Source organism: Amia ocellicauda, chromosome 10 (genome assembly GCF_036373705.1).
Source record: "Amia ocellicauda isolate fAmiCal2 chromosome 10, fAmiCal2.hap1, whole genome shotgun sequence".
NCBI lineage: Eukaryota > Metazoa > Chordata > Actinopteri > Amiiformes > Amiidae > Amia > Amia ocellicauda.
The window spans coordinates 28,106,723-28,126,222 of NC_089859.1; the positions used below are offsets into that span (position 1 = coordinate 28,106,723).

Sequence of the window (19,500 nt, forward strand, 5' to 3'; positions counted from 1 at the left end):
AAAATAATTCAGATTCTGTTCTGTGGGCTGTAAATTTGTATAATCTGAGAATTAAATAACATTTTTTAAATAGGCATTGCAGTCTGCTCTTACACAGATATGAGAAAAAAAAGGAAAAGCAACAGGCAAAATTGAATTATTCAGTGTTTCAATGTATATGATTTATAAAAAGCACTTCCATATTTCCTATTGGAGTCGAGCATTATATTTCAAAATGACATTTGAAGAATGTGTGAATACATTTCTAAAAGAAAGGATTTAGTGCCCTCATATTCCTTTTGGGGACTTGAGTACTGTCGTTATTATCCTCTGAGCACTCTGGGCTTCTGTAGAATTTTAAATCGGCAGAAGAAGCTGTATCTGCTCCATACAAGCTTCACGGAAGTTTCATGGTCTACTCTATACAAGCTTCACCGCTTCGTAAGGTACATCTCTAACCCGGGGCTAAATTATCCCATCACTTAAATCTCATGTTCAACATCAATACAAAAAACATTATTTGAAGACATTGTTTGTCTAATGTTTACATTGCATTTTAACCTCATATTTCTTTAATTTAATTAATAATTACTGCCTAAATTACAGAATCCCAAAATGAACTTCATATGCAGACAAGCTCTTTAAAAAGGATAAAATGGGATACCTTTTAACCTTGTACCTATACTGTACATTAATTAAGAGATGTTCTCCAAAACACTTTTGTGCAGATAGACATTTAATTATCTGTAATCCATGTCCAGAACAACCTTTATTATTACCATCATTGGAAAATTAAATGGCTTTGGAGAAAATTGGTTTTAATGTCTGTAGTCAGTCATTCATTTTCTAACAATATATTTAACTTTAATCTTTATATGGAGGTGGATCTGTGGATTTTTTTTGCTGATACTACTTATGTAAGAATGGCATAGAACTTGGAGAATAATCATAAGTTATTATTGGAAGGGCAGTGAAATATTAATGACTTTTCAGAAACTGAAATGTATTATTTCTAGCTGAGTTTTACTTTCGAATGCCTTTAGCACTGTAGTGTATTATTGGCGACTGAAAAGTAAAAGAAGACCAGTGGGGAGTGTGTATTTAGTCATGGGCAGTCAGTCATGTAAATCAGACATTTGTCATGGTTGTTGGGCAGGTAGAAAAGAGTTTAGCTGTAACAAGACAAATCCTGTAAGCCTGGCTTTCCTCTTTCCCTAGGAGGTTATTTCTACACAATATAAAGACTTGTGTGTTAAGTATAAGTGGGAAGTTAATTGTATTCTGAGTCTTTGCATGTCATATTTACAGAGGAAGTAGGAAATCAAATAATATTTTTGCAAGCCAGAATTGGCCATTTAAGATCTTCAGAGAAAATCAACCTTTTCACTTCCGATTCTATCCCCTTCAGTTTTGCAGGTTTGTGTTCAAATCTTATAAAAGGCTGCAGGACCCTGAGATTCCTTGAAGTTCTTGAATATAATGTGCCTTTTTCCTAAAATCATGTCACCTACAATCCTAAATGGCTAAAACGTTATTTTCAGTTTGACCTTCTGTCACATTTCAGTGCCTGAGTTGCACTAGGTTGGCGTCCAGAGCAAAAGCTTGCTCAATGAAAATGCAGTGAGGCAGAGACTGTTCTGCTGATCAAGACGACTTGACAAGATTAACATCTAGGAAAGGAGGGGGGAAAAAAAAACACAGATCAAATAACAGGGCGTGAATAATTTAAACACTAAATATTTAACAAAACAATGGATGGAGGTGGGGGGTAATGCTTCTTCAAATGCAGTGCTACAGATGCCTGCAGAAATCTCCCAGCAGAAACCGTTAACTCAGTTAAGGGAATGCAATTTTACGCTGAGTATTGAGTGTGTCGGGCCATCACAATTCATTGTGAGTTAGTAAATAGCATTAGGCAGATGGCTGGGGCTATGAAGACCTACTTTTATTTTTTGTTTGAAAGTAAAATTAATGGAAATGTGATTCCCGGTGGCAGAATATTTCCGAGATGCTTATTTCAAGCACCACCATTTTATACTTGATTATCTCACCGTTAAAGGTGGGGAAAAGGAAAAGGGGCAGCTGGTGGGGAAATACTTTTTGGGAATACATTTTTCTCCTTTACTTTTCCCATCTCATTAGTTGCGTAATGAGCCTCAGACATTACTTGTTGTAAGAGCTATGCACGGCGGTGCCAGGTTATTCTCCCGTCACTGTCACTCTTCCACTGGCTGTGTCTGGTGAACGGTGGCTTGTGCCGTTCCTGTCTCAATAAATAAGGGGAGATTTCCTTGGATTTATGAATATTCATCTCAAGACAATTTTTGGGGGATGTTATTACTAGATATTTAGAATAACTTGTGAGCAGGTCTTACTAAAGTGAACACCTCAGCTTTTTCACCTCAAAGTAGCCTATTTTCAGATTTCAATACTTTATACAAAAAATTACATTTACATTTTTACAAATTACATTTTTTGTATGGGCACCAGATATGAAATTGTTTGAATTAAAACTAGGGTCTGCAATCCTGAGAAGCCAGCAGTAGCAGCTTGTTTTGAAAGCATAGAGCCGCCCTCGCTTCAGAGGATTGGTCGATCCTTTTTTAGTCCTGTCCCTTCCACAGAAGATATATATATTTTTTTACATTTAGACCAATTAAATTATTGATTGCTATCAGGACGTGAAGAGACTTTCAACCAGTATAACAAAAAAGCATACCCTACCTTTAATATAAGTTTTATTTTGTTTGTTATACATTTCCTAGTATTTTATTTTCTTTTGTACTTGTATCAATTATAGAAACAGTAACCGTGTCAATCTGATTTTTTCCAGAGTTGAAATGCTAAACTTTAGACTTGTCAGGGCATCCACAGCAACAGTTATATGATCAGCAGATGGAGGGGTTTAATATGTACTGCTTATGTTGTAAGTCGTCCTGGATAAGGGCATCTGCCAAGAAATAAAAATAATAATACAAAAAAAAAAATATTGCGATGGCTAAGAAATTCATTGTGCATTGTTTTCATCACAACAAAGAATATTTAATAGGAAAAGAAAATTAGGAAAATGTCTGTCACCATTAAACATTCCAGGATCCCATGGCCATAAATTAATCTGTAGGTAAATGAAGATACAATTTTGAGCACAGTGAACCCTTCTAAAAAAGCAGTACTGTTTACAACATAACAGTATTTGTAGAAGATTGCTTAAAAAAGATTGCATAAAAAATGAAAAAATAAACAGATGTTTTTTTCTCTCTCATTATGCCATTAATGTGGCTTGCATATGTAAGCTGAAATCTGTTGAAATGTCTGCCAATGGCATGAATAGTAGATTCACATCCAAGTTATTCTGAGTCTACTGAGTCTATTCTGTGACTGTAGCTTACCCATTGAGAAAAATTTGCAAGAAACGTATTCTGTCTGTTCACCAATTGCCAATTGTCGATTTATAGTCAATGTATAGGTATTTCACAACTGTCTTCCGGCAACAGCTTTCATCAGTGCCCGGTATGAAGTCATTGGCTTCCAGATGGAAACCCAGGAAGACCCTGCCCAAAGCTGGAGATTGAGACTTGAATAGATCCTTGGGGACATAATGCAGACTTTTTAGTTATCCAAGCAAGGAAGCCACCTGTCACAGCATGCCTGGAAATAACCAGGCTTTTAATACTGTCTGACAGGTGAATTGTAGAGCAGTGTTATGGTTCTCATGGGTAATACAATATACATTCATCTTTTCATTTTCCCGCTTTAATGAAATCAAGCCAAAAATCGGCAAACTTCTGTCCTAAACAGAGCTTGATATTGGGGAAAAAGCCTTTTCCATCTGACCCACTCCTTCACAATCTGCAATAGTCAAAGTAACTATCAGTTATGTACATTAGCTATGCTTTTTTTTTTTTTTTTTTTTTTTACTAATGGGAACTTAACTAAATGAATAATTTTACTTTAGTTTTGCAAAGGTTTATATTTATGTTTATGGACTTGGTTTTCCAGTTTCAGGAATAAATACATAACTTGTAATGCAAAGTAAATGCAGGTTTTTGTACAGTAGTGTGAATAGCAGAGATAAGACTCTCTAAGAACTGAGCACATGGATTCATTTACACAGTCTCGTCCATAGCTTTGCCACAGCTGAAATGTTAAGTCTTTGAGGTGAAATTATTAAAACAGAAATTCCACTAATAAGGCAAATGTCATATTTCTATTGGATTGCCTGTTCTTTGTGTGATTACATAATACAGAGCATGTTAATAATAAAAATAGCCGGTGTTGCACCAGTCCATAGCATAAATTGATGTGAAGGGATTCAGGTGAATGCAATGACTATCTGTGCTTCTGGTTCATCACAAATGAAAGGCATTGGCCTTGGAGAATATGGACTGTGAATGGTTTTGATCAATCCCGGAAATGAGAGAACCTGTGTTAGCATATTTGTACCTATTCATGAACTCATTCAGCGAATCTACTTCAGGTCAACTAAATTCATAGTGCAGAACCCTGCCACCCCAACGCTTGGGCATTTCCTGTTTCAAGGCTGCTCATTTAAATATAACATGGCTCTTTATTTTTGATGACCATCAATTAATCAATAAATCCTAACAAGAGTACCTCAAGTAAGTAACAATACTTATTCATTTTAACTGAAATCAATATTTCTGATGGTGTAAAAAATGATGCATGCTAGGTAACACTAAATTACATGAAGTGGTGGGTATAATACATTTTACACACAAAATCTTTTATGTTGACAAAGGTCCAAAACCAACAGCAAAACTGCTATGTGAAGAGGTTGATTCAATGAGTAAATGTTGAACAAGAGGTAAAACAATTGAACATTCCCAGCTGTGCTAATATCTGTTAGTGTACAGGTACGTCTCTATAGATTAAAGCAGGGTTATCTTGTTACTGCATATTTTTCTTGCCCAAATCTAGTTTATACTTAATTGGATGAGTGTGAATCAGGGTCCCTGAAGAGAGTCAAAGTTGTGATGGGCTTCTTTTGTGAATTTATATTACGGATGCCTTTCACTTGCTTTAATTTCCCCGGAGCGCAGTTGGAGTTTACTTTCTATACATTCTAATGCCGAATAGAATTTCAGATTTTTCAAATGGTTTTTCATGGGTACAAGTAATGTATTTACAATTCACAGTTGAGAAGTTGATTTTATTTAATTAATCAAAAAGGAGGATCATGACTTGTATGTGGTCTTGTGTGAAGGGGTAATCCTTTCTATGTCTAATTCCAATTGCTCTTAGTTGATGTCAATGTGTACCATCCTTTTTGCAAGTCATTTTTCTCTTCTTTTTTTACACTTGCAACCTCTTACAAACATATTTGTTGTTTTTTAATACGTTTCTCCTTTACCAAAAAAAATGTCTGAATAATAAAGCAATGGGAATTAGGATTACTTGATGTTTTAATGAAGTGGTTGTGTCTGTTTCAATTGGTTTAGAAACATATCATGTTGTAGATACACAGATATAGTTAGTGGAGAACTAACTACTTTATATTGTACTTCTTTACAGAATCTACTTAACAACAGCTGTGTGTTAAACAACATGTTTTACAGCTTTTACCTTTTATATCCTTTAAAAATAATGTTGAGTATGGTCTATTGAAGTATTTGTTGTAAAGGGCAGATCTTGTATGTATTTGGAGAGGAAGGTGAAGAGAAAACTTCTGGAGAATAGGAGCTTATAAGAGCCTTTTTGAAAGTAGTTAGTTAAAGGCTTGGGGTGTGGGAATGGCCAGAGAGGAGAGAGCTGATAGGGTAATGAGTTGAGCAGAGGAGGAAATCGTTGCTCAGCATCAGAAAGGTGAATGTTACAGTGACCCAGAAGTATGTCATCAGTTGTATATTCCATACTGGTACCCAACAATGAGTGACAGACAAAAGGCACGAATCCAGCTCATCTACAAGCCTACTTGGAATATCAGCCTCCTAACCCTTCTTGCTCTTAACTTTTGTTTTCTGTGTGTCAATTTACAGAGATCAAGAAAAAAAAATATTTGGGGAAATTCAAAGCATATTTCTCTATGAAAGTCAATTGACAATCTTTATACACATACCATAGGAAACTGTTTTAACCAGCTTCTTTAGTTAGGAGACCAGAGAGACAGTTGTGTCCCAGTTGAATGCTATTATTGGAATAGGTTAAAGTAATGAAAGATCACTGTAATTATTATATTTCTGTATTCATACATTTTGCAGTGATGTATGAAAACCACTGCTTGATGTTTCAGAATATTTTTCTCATATGTGGATATAATGGTCTGAGGTTTAATATGCTACATTAGATGCAATTTTTACCATTACCATTAGTTGCATTTGAATGGCATTTGCTATATTTCAGTGTATGCAACACTGAATTCAGACAAGCAAATCTAGCAAATTACACCATCTGTGCCCTTCTCCCATGTAAAATCGACAGTGATGAGTCCTCAGACTCAGCTGAAGTCTGTCATTTTAGCAGGACTAAGTTACTTTTTCTGCTAGAATATGGCATTAGCAAACATTAATCATCTTTGCATTTATAAAACCTCTACTTGTGAAAGTGGATATTTCATTGATAATGTACCTGACCTGAAAATATAAAATCAAAAATCTTAATAATCTCTCAGACAATTATATTGTCTGACTAATTCACAATATAAGAGATTTGTAGGTAGCTTTGCCAAGACACCTAAAAATATGCTGTCAGTTTATTTAACTACCATGTTTCACCTTACAAAGTAAGGCTATGAACAATTCTTTGGGTAATTATATATGGATTTAAGAGATACAAATGTGACTTTTACTTGTAGTATTTTGAAGGATTGTTATGTGACATAAACTGAGAAGTATAGTATTCATATTTCAGAGCAAGGTTCTTCTTTTCATACTTTTGCTAAATTAATTTTTAACCAATTGATTTGTTTCTATTTTGATGTTTTTGTCTAGATTTCCAGTGGGTACAAGGAGATGTCTGTGAGGTGCAGCTCATGGTCTACAACCCCATGCCATTCGAACTGCGGGTAGAAAACATGGTATGTTCATGTCAGTCAACAGGAGATAAACAGACAACCAAAACTTTAAAAGTTATAGCTTAGGAAAGTCATTCTTAATATATGACCTTTCCAGTTATTATAGTGAGATTTCTAACAATCAACCCACTACTTACTGAAGTTCAAGATAAAGTGGAAAGTTAAAAACTTCTGTGTGGGAATTGTTGAAGACTTTGCCACTGAGCACCAATTTCTTCATGCCAGTTGAATTGCCCAGATTCCAAAGGCACATAATCTGTGCAAATGGTCATACGGTTATAATGTATTTATCTTTAATTAACCATGTTTAAAGTCTTGAAAGGTCAAATTTAGACACTTTAATATGATAATAGCTGCACAGGATAAGACCGAACAAACTCTTTCCCCAACTTTAGCAATGCAAAATATTGTACTTGATGGAAAAATGCCTGTGGTTCCATTGGCTTTTATGTTTCATATGCCATTCTCACAGTACTTAGGTATAAAAATGGCTCTCTATTAGGGTACGTGAGCACACATTAAATTCAATTGGGTGTTTTTGCCCTTCCATCTGTCTTGGCCTACTCAAGAGCACCATCAAGCAACAGGGAGTCTAATTTAACTGCATTGTTTTTAATAGTTTTTACATAGGAGCCAACTCTTATTGCTGAGGGAGTTGGATCTTGACACTTAAATAAAAAATTAAAAACAAACGTATATGTTCAGCTAGGAAGTACAACAGAATATCTTATTTGCAGAAACAGTCTGTAAACAGAATCATACCATATACAATCTGGAGTCAGTCTGGTGGTATGGGATGTCATATATTCATTTAGTTTCAGTACAATTTGAGGTTATTAAAACTTTCCTTTGACATTACATATAATTGCACTTGATGACAGATGGGGGTGACACTGCACCACTGTTTTATTGTTTGGGTTGAACTGTGAACTTCAACACTCATGTCATTAAAACCTAATCTGTCATTGACCATCCATTAACCTGCTACAACATAGCACACTCCCCATACAATTGGTGATGGAATAGCTGAAGATTTTTCCCAGTTCAGACTTAATATGTTTATGTATCTGCCAGCCTATAGCAATGTCAAAACCAACATGTAAATTGATGGATCTTCATTCATTACCCTACAGTTTATTGTTTGACTTTACATCTGTCTAAGTGCTTAAAAAATAAACCTTTGGGCCCTTCTAAATTACTACTGAACTTGCTTTTTTAAACTTTGTAACAAATTATTCCTCAAAGGCATTATTATACATAACATAGCCTCTATTTTTGCATGTCAGATACTACAAATTACATTGAACCCTGTTTGGTAATGAAAAAATAGATGTTACACTGTAAATATTGTGTAATGTTTTTCAATTTGAGAGAGATTGGAAATATAATCTTTCGTAGAAACTGTTGCCCCAGCTACTGTCATCTTGTGATGGCAGTAAAAATGTGAACATATAAAGGATCTTAAAAAAAAAAAAAAAAGGACTGATATGCATTTATATTAAGGGACATTTGCTCATGGCTGGCTGGCTGACTGTAATTAAAACATTACCTAATGCATGACATTTGTGAAAGTGTTGAAGTTACCACATAGGGTCTCAAACCTTGCTTGAGGCAGTTTCAGCTGTGCTACTTTACTTCAAATTGCAATGGCACGCAGTGGCATCAGGGCATCACACTGATAAATTACAATTATGAGCAGCTGGGGCATACAGACATGATTGCAAGCAGGTGTGGCTGACAGACTCAAGTGTGGTCAGGTGAATGTGAAGGAGATCATTACAATGTGAAGATGGGAGTTTCTAAGAAGTACTTAAAGCATTCCCCTGCCCCCAGTTATATTGATTCACAAGCTAAATAACATTTAAATACTGGACATTACAAATCATCTAATCAAATTCTTTATGTCATCCTGGAAAAGTCAAGAAAAATTCTCAGCAGCCTTTAAGTTCTTATAGGCCACTGTAAGGCAGGGTGAGATCAAGGTGTTCAAATGACAGCTTGTTCTATAACATGTTTGCTGGACTGTGTAGCAAATCATGCCAACACAGTGCAGACCAGAGCATGGCTTCTGCATATAAACCAGCCACCGCCCAGAGGAGCTCACAAAGTCACCTTCCTCTGCCTCTCCTGTCAAGTTTATCCTGCAGTTAGAGAAGCGTCATTCCTCAGATGCAGCTATTAATACACAGAGTACACCAATATGTTTATTTGATTATTTATGTAATTTCATATTTTTAATTTTTATTCAAAATTTTTGCAGTATTCTCACCTTTAGTAAGACTTTTAACTGTTTTTTTTTTCTTTTCATTTTCCATAGAAGACTCCTGATTACTGTGCATGTCATGCAATTCTACAAAATACACTTTTCAATGCCACATCAAGTCTCCAATATAATGTCATTATATCCTTAACCAGTCAAAAATCCAAAAGCAATGGTATAATATTCAGATTATTTACACAGTAGTATTGGAAATAAAATCTATAAACTTCATTTTCCCATTTTGATTTTGAGGTAAATAGATTTTTAGTTAGTTTAATTTAGCTTGCAGGTGTAAGTTTGAGTGTGTGAGTATTGAATGGTTAGAAATCTCCTTTGAGCATTTTGCCTTTGAATGAGCAAAAGTAATATGATTGTGTGTCCCCCCCCCACGCACACACACACACACACACATTCATTTTTTTTTTTCTTGAGCATGGAATCAAAAAACAAAACCATTTTTCCACTTACTGTATAATCGCTTCAAAATTAGATTTATTCCGGTAATAGATCTTTAAAGACATTATGCTTATCAAATCCTGTCAAACTGCCACAGAAATATTGGTAAGAAAATGCTATTCAGATACTTAATTCAAATCAAAATTCCCTGAAAAGCTTTTTGTGCTGATCACTGAAATACTTTTTATGGATGTTTATTTTCTGCCAGGATTAAATGATTGAGTCTTCATGATTGAATACGGATATGTCTTCAGCAGTAATGTAGTTTTTCACTACCTTTCTTCCCCCTACTGCTTTTCAATCTGTAAAAGTATTACTTGGAAGCAAAAAAAAACTATACGTTTCACAGATTACTTTGACTCTGTGTTGGGTTGGATACACCGTCTGTGCTCTGTAGGTGGGGTTTGGTACACAGGCACGCAAAGGCTGGAAAATATGGTGCAAAGAGGTGAAAGACGTACAGAAAGCATAAACCCAAACCCTAGCTGTTCTTTGAGCCTAACTAAACTGACTGGGTCTCTCACTAAACATTGTAATAACAGCACAAGTCCACATGAATAGCAATAGCCCTAATCGCAATCCAAAGTCTTCATTAAAGCCCCTAAAATCCAAGTTTACTTCTTCACCTTCTCTCACTGTTGTTTTAGTCTTGCTTTCCTCCCAGGCTCTCCCCTTGCCTCACCATCAAACAAAGGGTGCCACCTTTCTGCTTATATGCAGGAGCCTGCCAATCAGGTGCTCCCCTGAGGCTTCTGGGGGATGTAGTCCCAATAAGGTTGCACTTTTCCTGCCCTTACTTTTTGAAAAATACTAAGTTATTGCCTGAAGAACTTGCTTTAATCATCCATGATAATATGGTTCTTGGCAACATCCCATACACTGTATGTTATCAGGATGACTTTCAAAGCATTTTTGCTACAGTGCAAAATTTGCTCCACTTTTCTCAGACTTCAAGTGCACCCCAGCTGATTTTCTAATATACACTACATTCACTGATGTGGTTAAATAGTGTACATTGCTGTGATTCCATCTGAATAGAAGATTGATATTTCAAACTTGGAGAGTATATACACTACCTTTCAAAAGTTTGGGGTGGGTCACTTAGAAATGTCCATGTTTTCAAAAGAAAAGCATTTTTTGTCGATTAAAATAACATCAAATTGATCAGAAATACAGTGTAGACATTGATAATGTTGTAAATTACTTTTGTAGCTGGAAACAGCTGATTTGTAAAGGAATATCTACATAGGCTTACAGAGGCCCATTATCAACAACCATCAGTCCTGTGTTCTAATGGCACGTTGTGTTTGCTAATCCAAACAGAACAGGCAAGCTGGCTCTAACCAGAATAGAAAGAGGAGTGGGACAACTGAGCAAGAGGACAAATACATTATAGTGTCTAGTTGAGAAACACACGCCTCACAGGTTCTCAACTGGCAGCTTCATTAAATAGTACCCGCAAAACACCAGTCTCGATGTCAACAGAGGAGGAGCGACTCCGGGATGCTGGCCTTCTAGGCAGAGTTGCAAGGTTAAAGCCATATCTTAGACTGGCCAATAAAAAGAAAAGTTTAAGCAAGGCAAAAGAACACAGACACTGGACAGAGGAAGATTGGAAAAAAGTGTTATGACAAATCAAAGTTTGAGGTGTTCGGATCACAAAGAAGAACATTCGTGAGAATGAAATGAAAAGATGCTGGAGGAGTGCTTGACACCATCTGTCAAGCATGGTGGAGGCAATTTGATGGTCTGGGGGTGCTTTGGTGGTGGTAAAGTGGGATATTTGTATAGGGCAAAGGGATCTTGAAGAAGGAAGGCTATCACTCCCTTTGCAACGCCATGCCATACCCTGTGGACAGCGCTTGATTGGAGCCAATTTCCTCCTAGAACAGGACAATGACCCAAAGCACGGCTCAAACTATGCAAGAACTATTTAGGGAAGAAGCAGTCAGCTGGTATTCTGTCTATAATGGAGTGGCCAACACAGTCACCGGATCTCAACCCTATTGAGCTGTTGTGGGAGCAGCTTGACCATATGGTACGTAAGAAGTGCCCATCAAGCCAATCCAACTTGTGGGAGGTGCTTCGGGAAGCATGGGGTGAAATCTCTTCAGATTACCTCAACAAATTGACAACTAGAATGCCAAAGGTCTGCAAGGCTGTAATTGCTGCAAATGGAGGATTCTTTGATGAAAGCAAAGTTTGAAGGACACAATTATTATTTCAATTAAAAACCATTATTTCTAACCTTGTCAATGACTATATTTCCTATTCAAACTAATTTTTATGGAAAACAAGGACATTGCTAAGTGACCCCAAACTTTTGAACGGTAGTGTATACTGATTCTATTTAGGCAGCATTTGTAGAGTACCCTTCAGAAAAGGTGTTTTTCTATAAACAGAGAATAAACATTCAGTTGTTTTGCATGGGTCTGAGAAGAGTTTTGGCAAAGAACATTGTATTTTCCCCCAACAATTTGGTTTCTGCTTTTTCAAATAATCGTGCAGAGTTTATTTGTAGAAGTCACAGAACCAAAGTTTTTAATCCCATCTGTATATTGAGGATGATTCTCTTACCTGAATTCCTGAGCTCTTAAGCATAAGTAGCATATAATGTGTAACCTGTGCCTGGGATTTTATATTCAGATAATAATAATAATAATAATAATAATAATAATAATAATAATAATAATAATAGTTATTTCTTACCTAGGGCAACTTCCAGGTTTCACAAGGAACCTTATCAAAGCATCACACATTGCAGTAAATACAATTACTACAATTACTACAAAACACAGTAAGAATACATCCCAGTTCAAATTAGCACCTTTTAGGAGTTTTTTGTCTAATCTGGCAGCTTCACTGCTCTTCTCTTGTATCAAGATATCCCCAGTGTTCAATTAAAAATAATAACTGTTGTTCAGTCCTGCAGAGCTGCCATCTTAGCATATTTGCTGTTAACTATAGGAAGTTATGCACCATTTGACATTGTTCACAGGTCCAAAATGCAGATCTAAGATAGATGGCTGAAATCCATTTATTCAGAGAAATTGAATGGATACATAACAATGTGATGTCTGTGCACTGTACCTCAGATAGCCTTCTTAACTAGGTTGCAGATGGATGTTTTCAGCCATTGGGTTCGGAGGCAACTTGTCAAGCTGAGTTTGCATGACAGCATGTGTTAGGAACTTTAATAGCCGGGGGTAAGAAATCAAACCGCGGAGATAAAGTGTTTAAGTGAATCTCTTTGCCGGAATAGAACCAGTATATCCCTTTTCGTTTTACCTCATGTTGTATAATTTCAATACATTTTGATATCTTTCAAATGTATTTTGAAGACAAAACTTGGATCTCATCCTCATAGATAGTGAAAGGGTCAGTTCATTGGATTTCTGTGGCCAAGTTATGAGAAATAAAAGGGAATGCATTAGTAGTCAATAAATGCTAATTACTCATAATTAATCCCAGTTTAAATAGAGTGCTGCTTAAAATGTGCAATTAAGTAATTATATAGTATTATACCCCCTGACTGAAAGTATGCATCGGTCAGTGAGTTGAAACCTGTGACACAATGTACAACCTCTTTCATCGCCAACATTTCCATATTTCCACTTGGTGCATGTAGCAAGCTATATCCTAGGTATTTTATTTTTATATTAGTGTGATATGTAATTATTTTTCTTTTGGATCATGGGCTCTCCAGGCCTTGTGATATTGCTCTATCAAATACCAATTATGTTTTATTATTTTCTGCCGTGGCTATTCAGTCTACATTTTGTGATGAGTTTCAAAACCTCACATATATGGGATTGATGTCTTTTTAATATCAGTTACAGATAATTCTTGATACATTCACCTGATCACTCATCTCAACCTTTCCTTTAATAAAGTGAGGAACAGGTCATAGGAAATTCCCACAGCCTCAGATGAAATACGAAGTAGGCAGTGACTAGTGGGAAGCTCACTGCTGTCATCCCCACCCCCTCACTTTACATTGGTTAGAATAACTGCAAAATTCAGAAACAAAAAGTCAATTAACAAGAATACAGTTATGATTGTTTGCCTCTGTGGGGCTTGGTGTTTTTGGCAGCCTTTCAAAATCTGTTAACTCGTGTCTCCGTGTTTGATTAACATATATCAAAGCAGACGTGGAATCGAGTGTTATTCATGACTTGCAATGCTCATTAAAAATTAAGTGTTCCAGCAGACGAACTTTTAAGAGGAGAGGGTCATTAAAGTGAAGGGCACGGGGGGGAGCTCCTCAGGGGGCAGAAATAACTCCAAGTGCTGCTGCCTTATTCCTTTTAAAGGTTAGCACCTCCCCTGAGCTCGGTTAATTTGACTGCAATATTTAACACATGAGTTTCTTCTTATTGAGTCTTTCCTTAAACTTCAATGCTTGCTGAGTCTATAACCAAGGGATAAGAGCAAAAGCCCTGCCTACCTCTGGGCTCTGGTGGCGCACTGTGGGTTATGGAGGGGGGAAATTAATGGTTGAACTTTCATCTCATGTCAGCAGCATTCTGGAATTCCATATTCTGAACACTGAGGTAAATGTGCATAGACTTCTGATAGTGTTAAGTAGTGCAGTTCATAAGGGAACGCTCCCTCTTTTACTGTCCTGTTATAGAAATATCTTGCTTGAAAGGTTATCACAGAAAAAGGCTATGATGAATAATGTATTTACTTTCTGTAGTGCATTTAGATTAAAAAAAATAAAAAAATACTGCATTTTTATGGAAATATATACCAGTCTTAAAAAAGCTGAAAATGACTATGCAACTACATTGCTTTTGAAATGTGACGGTTACATTCAATATAGTCTTAAATTCTCAATATCTAAGTTCATGTACTATGGTAATCTAGCATAAATTAATTTGTTTTGAATATTAAGGTTTAAATGTTAAATGTTACCTTCCTGATTCTGTAATATTGATGAGGACTGAATGTAGGTCGATTTTTTTTTTTATTTTTTGTTTCAGTGAAATCTACTGTGTGAACTGGAGTACTTTTAAATATTTATTTTTAAATTGACTTGAATTATTTATGATACATAAAACATAAACATGAAAAAGTAGCTTGAAGAAGTGAATAGGAGCACAACTAGCAAATGTAGGTAATATGTATTGAAGGAAAATTAATTAGATGAGAATGTAAGGTTTTAGGGAACTCATGGAATTGTGTATATACGTAGCATTCAAAAATACTTAAAATGTGATACATTTACACATCTTAAAACCACTATTATTTATTATTATTTTAAATCCAGTCTCATACAGAACTATTGGAAATTGAGAATATACTATCACATAGTATATGATATGATAATATTGTATGGTCATGCAATACATACAAATAAACAAAAGAGAACATTAACTTTAAAAATTTATTCAGTCATAGTGTCTTGTTTAGTGATGTTAAAAGTTTTACATCTCCCCTGTATAGTCTGCTGTACAGGGCTATCTTCAAGGATTATTCTTTGAAAACTCAGCACTACTACTTCAGTTTTCGTCAACACATTTTACAGCTATTTTAACAGAACAGCATGTTCATGAAACTAAGCACAAAGTAAGGCAAGTGTTATTAACTCTCCACTAATTAATTAACTAAGTTTTCTAACACAAAGTTCCAGTTCAATGCATGCAATGGCTACAAGTCTCAGTAGGGGTATGTTTTGCAGGTTAGAAAAGAAACAAAAAACTCCTCCAAAAAACATCCCAGAAAGATATTTCACATTTAAATATAAAATTTACTGAAGCATAAAATAACCTTGGCATCAAATTCCACTTCCAGGTAAAGTGAATTTATTCATTCCATCGGTATCTGCTGCTCTATAGGTATCCTCTGTCTTATCGCAGACAAGTCACAGGGAATCTTCCCTACTTCTCTGTGCCATGAATCTTTATTAAATAAGCTTTGAAAGTATGCCATTGATAGAGGACGAATCTTTTCTACAAAGAAAGGTATATGTAACTTGTATACTTCATGCTTGTTAGCTTGTTCAAGTGTTCATATTACATTTCACTAGCATTTTACTTCACTTACTCCCAAGACACTTGTATGTTTTATATGATTGTATGGTAAGTGGCTATAAAATCTAATAAACATTTATCCACAATTACATTTTAAAAGGAATAGTGTTCTTCAAGGAAAAGTCGGTGTTGCATCTTTTTTTGTGACACTAAGAATTTGTCGATGATGATGACTAGACTTTAGACAATTTCGGTGTTTTACTTTCTTGGTTTCATTCATTTGGTAAATAGCTTATCTGTCACAATGCTAAACGCATTTGAAAAACGTGTTCCCAATAATCCCTGTCAATTTGTTTTCTCTAATTTATTTTGTTCATGTCGAAAGTGTTACTGAAGCAGTTTGGAGTGTTTTCGCACGCATGCAAAATCTACTTAGTTCGAACCTTTCAAGCAGATGATCAATTACAGGTGAGAGCTATTGCTGCGGTTATAATGCTTGTAATACTCTTTGCTTTACTACTCACACCAGATTTACAAGGAACATGTTTGCACCAGATTGCTGGTATCTGATTATTATAGTAACACATGGATAGTGGAAGAAAAAACAACAAAGCAGGTGCAGGCAAAATGGTTTTCCTAATAGCAATATTTATGCCATATACACAGTCTGTAATAGAGACTTACCCTCTCTGTCTCGGACCTGACGTACAACTGAACAGCATCAGTGCATGTTTTGCTGAATCAGCTGAAACCTTTTGTTAAATGATGTTGAATCCTTTAGAGAAAAACCTGTTTCTCCTGTTTGCTTGTAATTAGGACCCCTGTTGTGCCAGTTCTCTGTCTCTTTACCGTTAATTAGAAAGACTCATTGGTGAGCAAAGGCTACGATTAAATTTTTTTGTGTGTGTGTGTGTCTATATACACACACACACACAGTACTGTGCAAAAGTTTTAGGCAGGTGTGAAAAAATGCTGTAAAGTAAGAATGCTTTAAAAAATAGACATGTTAATAGATAATATTTATCAACTAACTAAATGCAAAGTGAGTGAACAGAAGAAAAATCTAAATCAAATCCATATTTAGTGTGACCACCTTTTGCCTTCAAAACAGCATCAATTCTTCTAGGTACACTTGCACAAAATCAGGGATTTTGTACGCATATAGTCAGGTGTATGATTAAACAATTATACCAAACAGGTGCTAATGATCATCAATTCAATATGTAGGTTGAAACACAATCATTAACTGAAACAGAAACCGCTGTGTAGGAGGAATAAAACTGGGTGAGGAACAGCCAAACTCAGCTAACAAGGTGAGGCTGCTGAAGACAGTTTACTGTCAAAAGTCATACACCACGGCAAGACTGAGCACAGCAACAAGACACGAGGTAGTTCTACTGCATCAGCAAGGTCTCTCCCAGGCAGACATTTCAAGACAGACAGGGGTTTCCACATGTGCTGTCCAAGCTCTTTTGAAGAAGCACAAAGAAACGGGCAACGTTGAGGACCGTAGACGCAGTGGTCGGCCAAGGAAACTTACTGCAGCAGATGAAAGACACATCATGCTTACTTCCCTTTGCAATCGGAAGATGTCCAGCAGTGCCATCAGCTCAGAATTGGCAGAAAACAGTGGGACCCTGGTACACCCATCTACTGTCCGGAGAAGTTTGGTCATAAGTGGCCTTCATGGAAGACTTGCGGCCAAAAAGCCATACCTCCGACGTGGCAACAAGGCCAAAAGACTCAACTATGCATGAAAACAAGGAACTGGGGTGCAGAAAAATGACAGCAGGTGCTCTGGACTGATGAGTCAAAATTAGAAATATTTGGCTGTAGCAGAAGGCAGTTTGTTCGCTGAAGGGCTGGAGAGCGGTACACGAATGAGTGTCTGCAGGCAACAGTGAAGCATGGTGGAGGTTCCTTGCAAGCCTGGTGCTGCATTTCTGCAAATGGAGTTGGGGATTTGGTCAGAATGAATGGTCTCCTCAATGCTGAGAAGTACAGGCAGATACTTATCCATCATGCAATACCATCAGGGAGACATCTGATTGGCCCCACATTTATTCTGCAGCATGACGACCCCAAACACACAGTGAAAGTCATTAAGAACTATCTTCAGCGTAAAGAAGAACAAGGAGTCCTGGAAGTGATGGTATGGCCCCCACAGAGCCCTGATCTCAACATCATCGAGTCTGTCTGGGATTACATGAAGAGAGAGAAGCAACTGAGGCGCCTAAATCCACAGAAGAACTGTGGTTAGTTCTCCAAGATGTTTGGGCCAAACCTACCTGCCGAGTTCCTTCAAAAACTGTGTGCAAGTGTATGGATTTGATGTAGATTTTTCTTCTGTTCATTCACTTTGCATTTAGTTAATTGATAAATATAATCTATTAACATGTCTGTTTTTGAAAGCATTCTTACTTTACAGAATTTTTTTCACACCTGCCTAAAAGTTTTGCACAGTACCGTATATATATATATATATATATATATATATATATATATATATATATATATATATATATAGGAATCCCTTTTTTTTTTTGGTCAGTGGTATGTGGAGCTTTTGGGTTAGCAAGCATGAATCATTTACAAATAGTACAGTTCATTACAGGTCTACGATTATGGGGGATGAATGTAAGTTATAGTCTGTAATAGGGTTTAATAAAATCGTCACTTACTAATTTTAGCCATCTATATGGTGTCTTAGGGTTTTTCGCTAGTGTCAGCTTAGGCAAAGCTCTTGAAAATGCTTGACAGTGCGTTTTGCAAACCCAGAGATTGCTGTTAATCTTTCATGGATGTTTAACATTGTTTTAATGGCCCGAAAACCAGACCTTAGCTTGTTTTAAAAGTTTTTGTTTCGGCTCATTACTTTCCTCGCAATTTTATGCTTAAGGACGTTTGTGAAATGAGGGCTTATAAAAACTACTGGAGAGTCAAATCAAACCATTGTTTCTCAATCCTCCACTTAATCCAGTGGATGCTGACTTCGTATAGAATCGTAGACAGACACTCACACATGCACACGCACACACATGCTCACGCAATTGTCTTCATGTGCAAATTCAAAGATAAAAGCACCTATTAAAAATGGCTCGGAGAAAGACATAACATGACAAATTATAATTTCTGGAGCAGGTAGTGTGATATGTCATAAATCCAGCTGTCACCATTCTTTCCTTGCCTGCAGGTAGAGGCAGGGGCATTCATGTTATTAATGAGGCAAATCTAAGAAGATTGTCTGTATCCTGGAGAAATATACTTCTACTTATGATATCTGGCATAAAACAACACACTTTGACCACAAACAACACTTTATATATATATATATATATATATATATATATATATATATATATATATATATATATTAACTCATTGAAAACCTGTTTCTTCAGTCACTTTTAAATAACATAAACATACTATTAGACGTTGCGGTAGATTAGCCAATAACAACTAAAGGTGGCTGGCTGGCTGGCTAATCCAGGAATAATTTTCACTAGTAAAACAAATTATGAAGTTTTCTGCAACTTTTGATTGAATCTTGAATCAGCAAAGTCTGAGGCGTCACAAAGAAAACATAGCAGATAGAATAAACCCTGATGGACTATTTTTTTGGTTTTGTTTCAAAGACACAATTCTGTATCAAAATGTATGTATATGAGTTTTTTTTTTTAGTTTTTCCTTTATCTTCACAGCACAGTGTGAGCACTCAAAAGATAAGAACAATTTTCTTACTAGAGTAAAGCCCAGGCAAGCTGGGGCTGTTTTCATATAAATAATATAATGGGAAGAGT

The 19,500-nt window shown here is 36.1% G+C and overlaps 1 protein-coding gene across 2 annotated transcripts in view; it reads left to right on the top strand.

The window, feature by feature from the left end:
• trappc9 (trafficking protein particle complex subunit 9) overlaps positions 1–19,500 on the top strand; it is a 341,171-nt gene that overhangs the window by 72,323 nt on the left and 249,348 nt on the right. For both annotated transcript variants that reach the window (XM_066715841.1, XM_066715842.1), the window contains one exon: positions 6,927–7,012. In XM_066715841.1, coding sequence (XP_066571938.1) covers positions 6,927–7,012 — 86 coding nt within the window. The remainder of the gene's footprint in view (positions 1–6,926; positions 7,013–19,500) is intronic.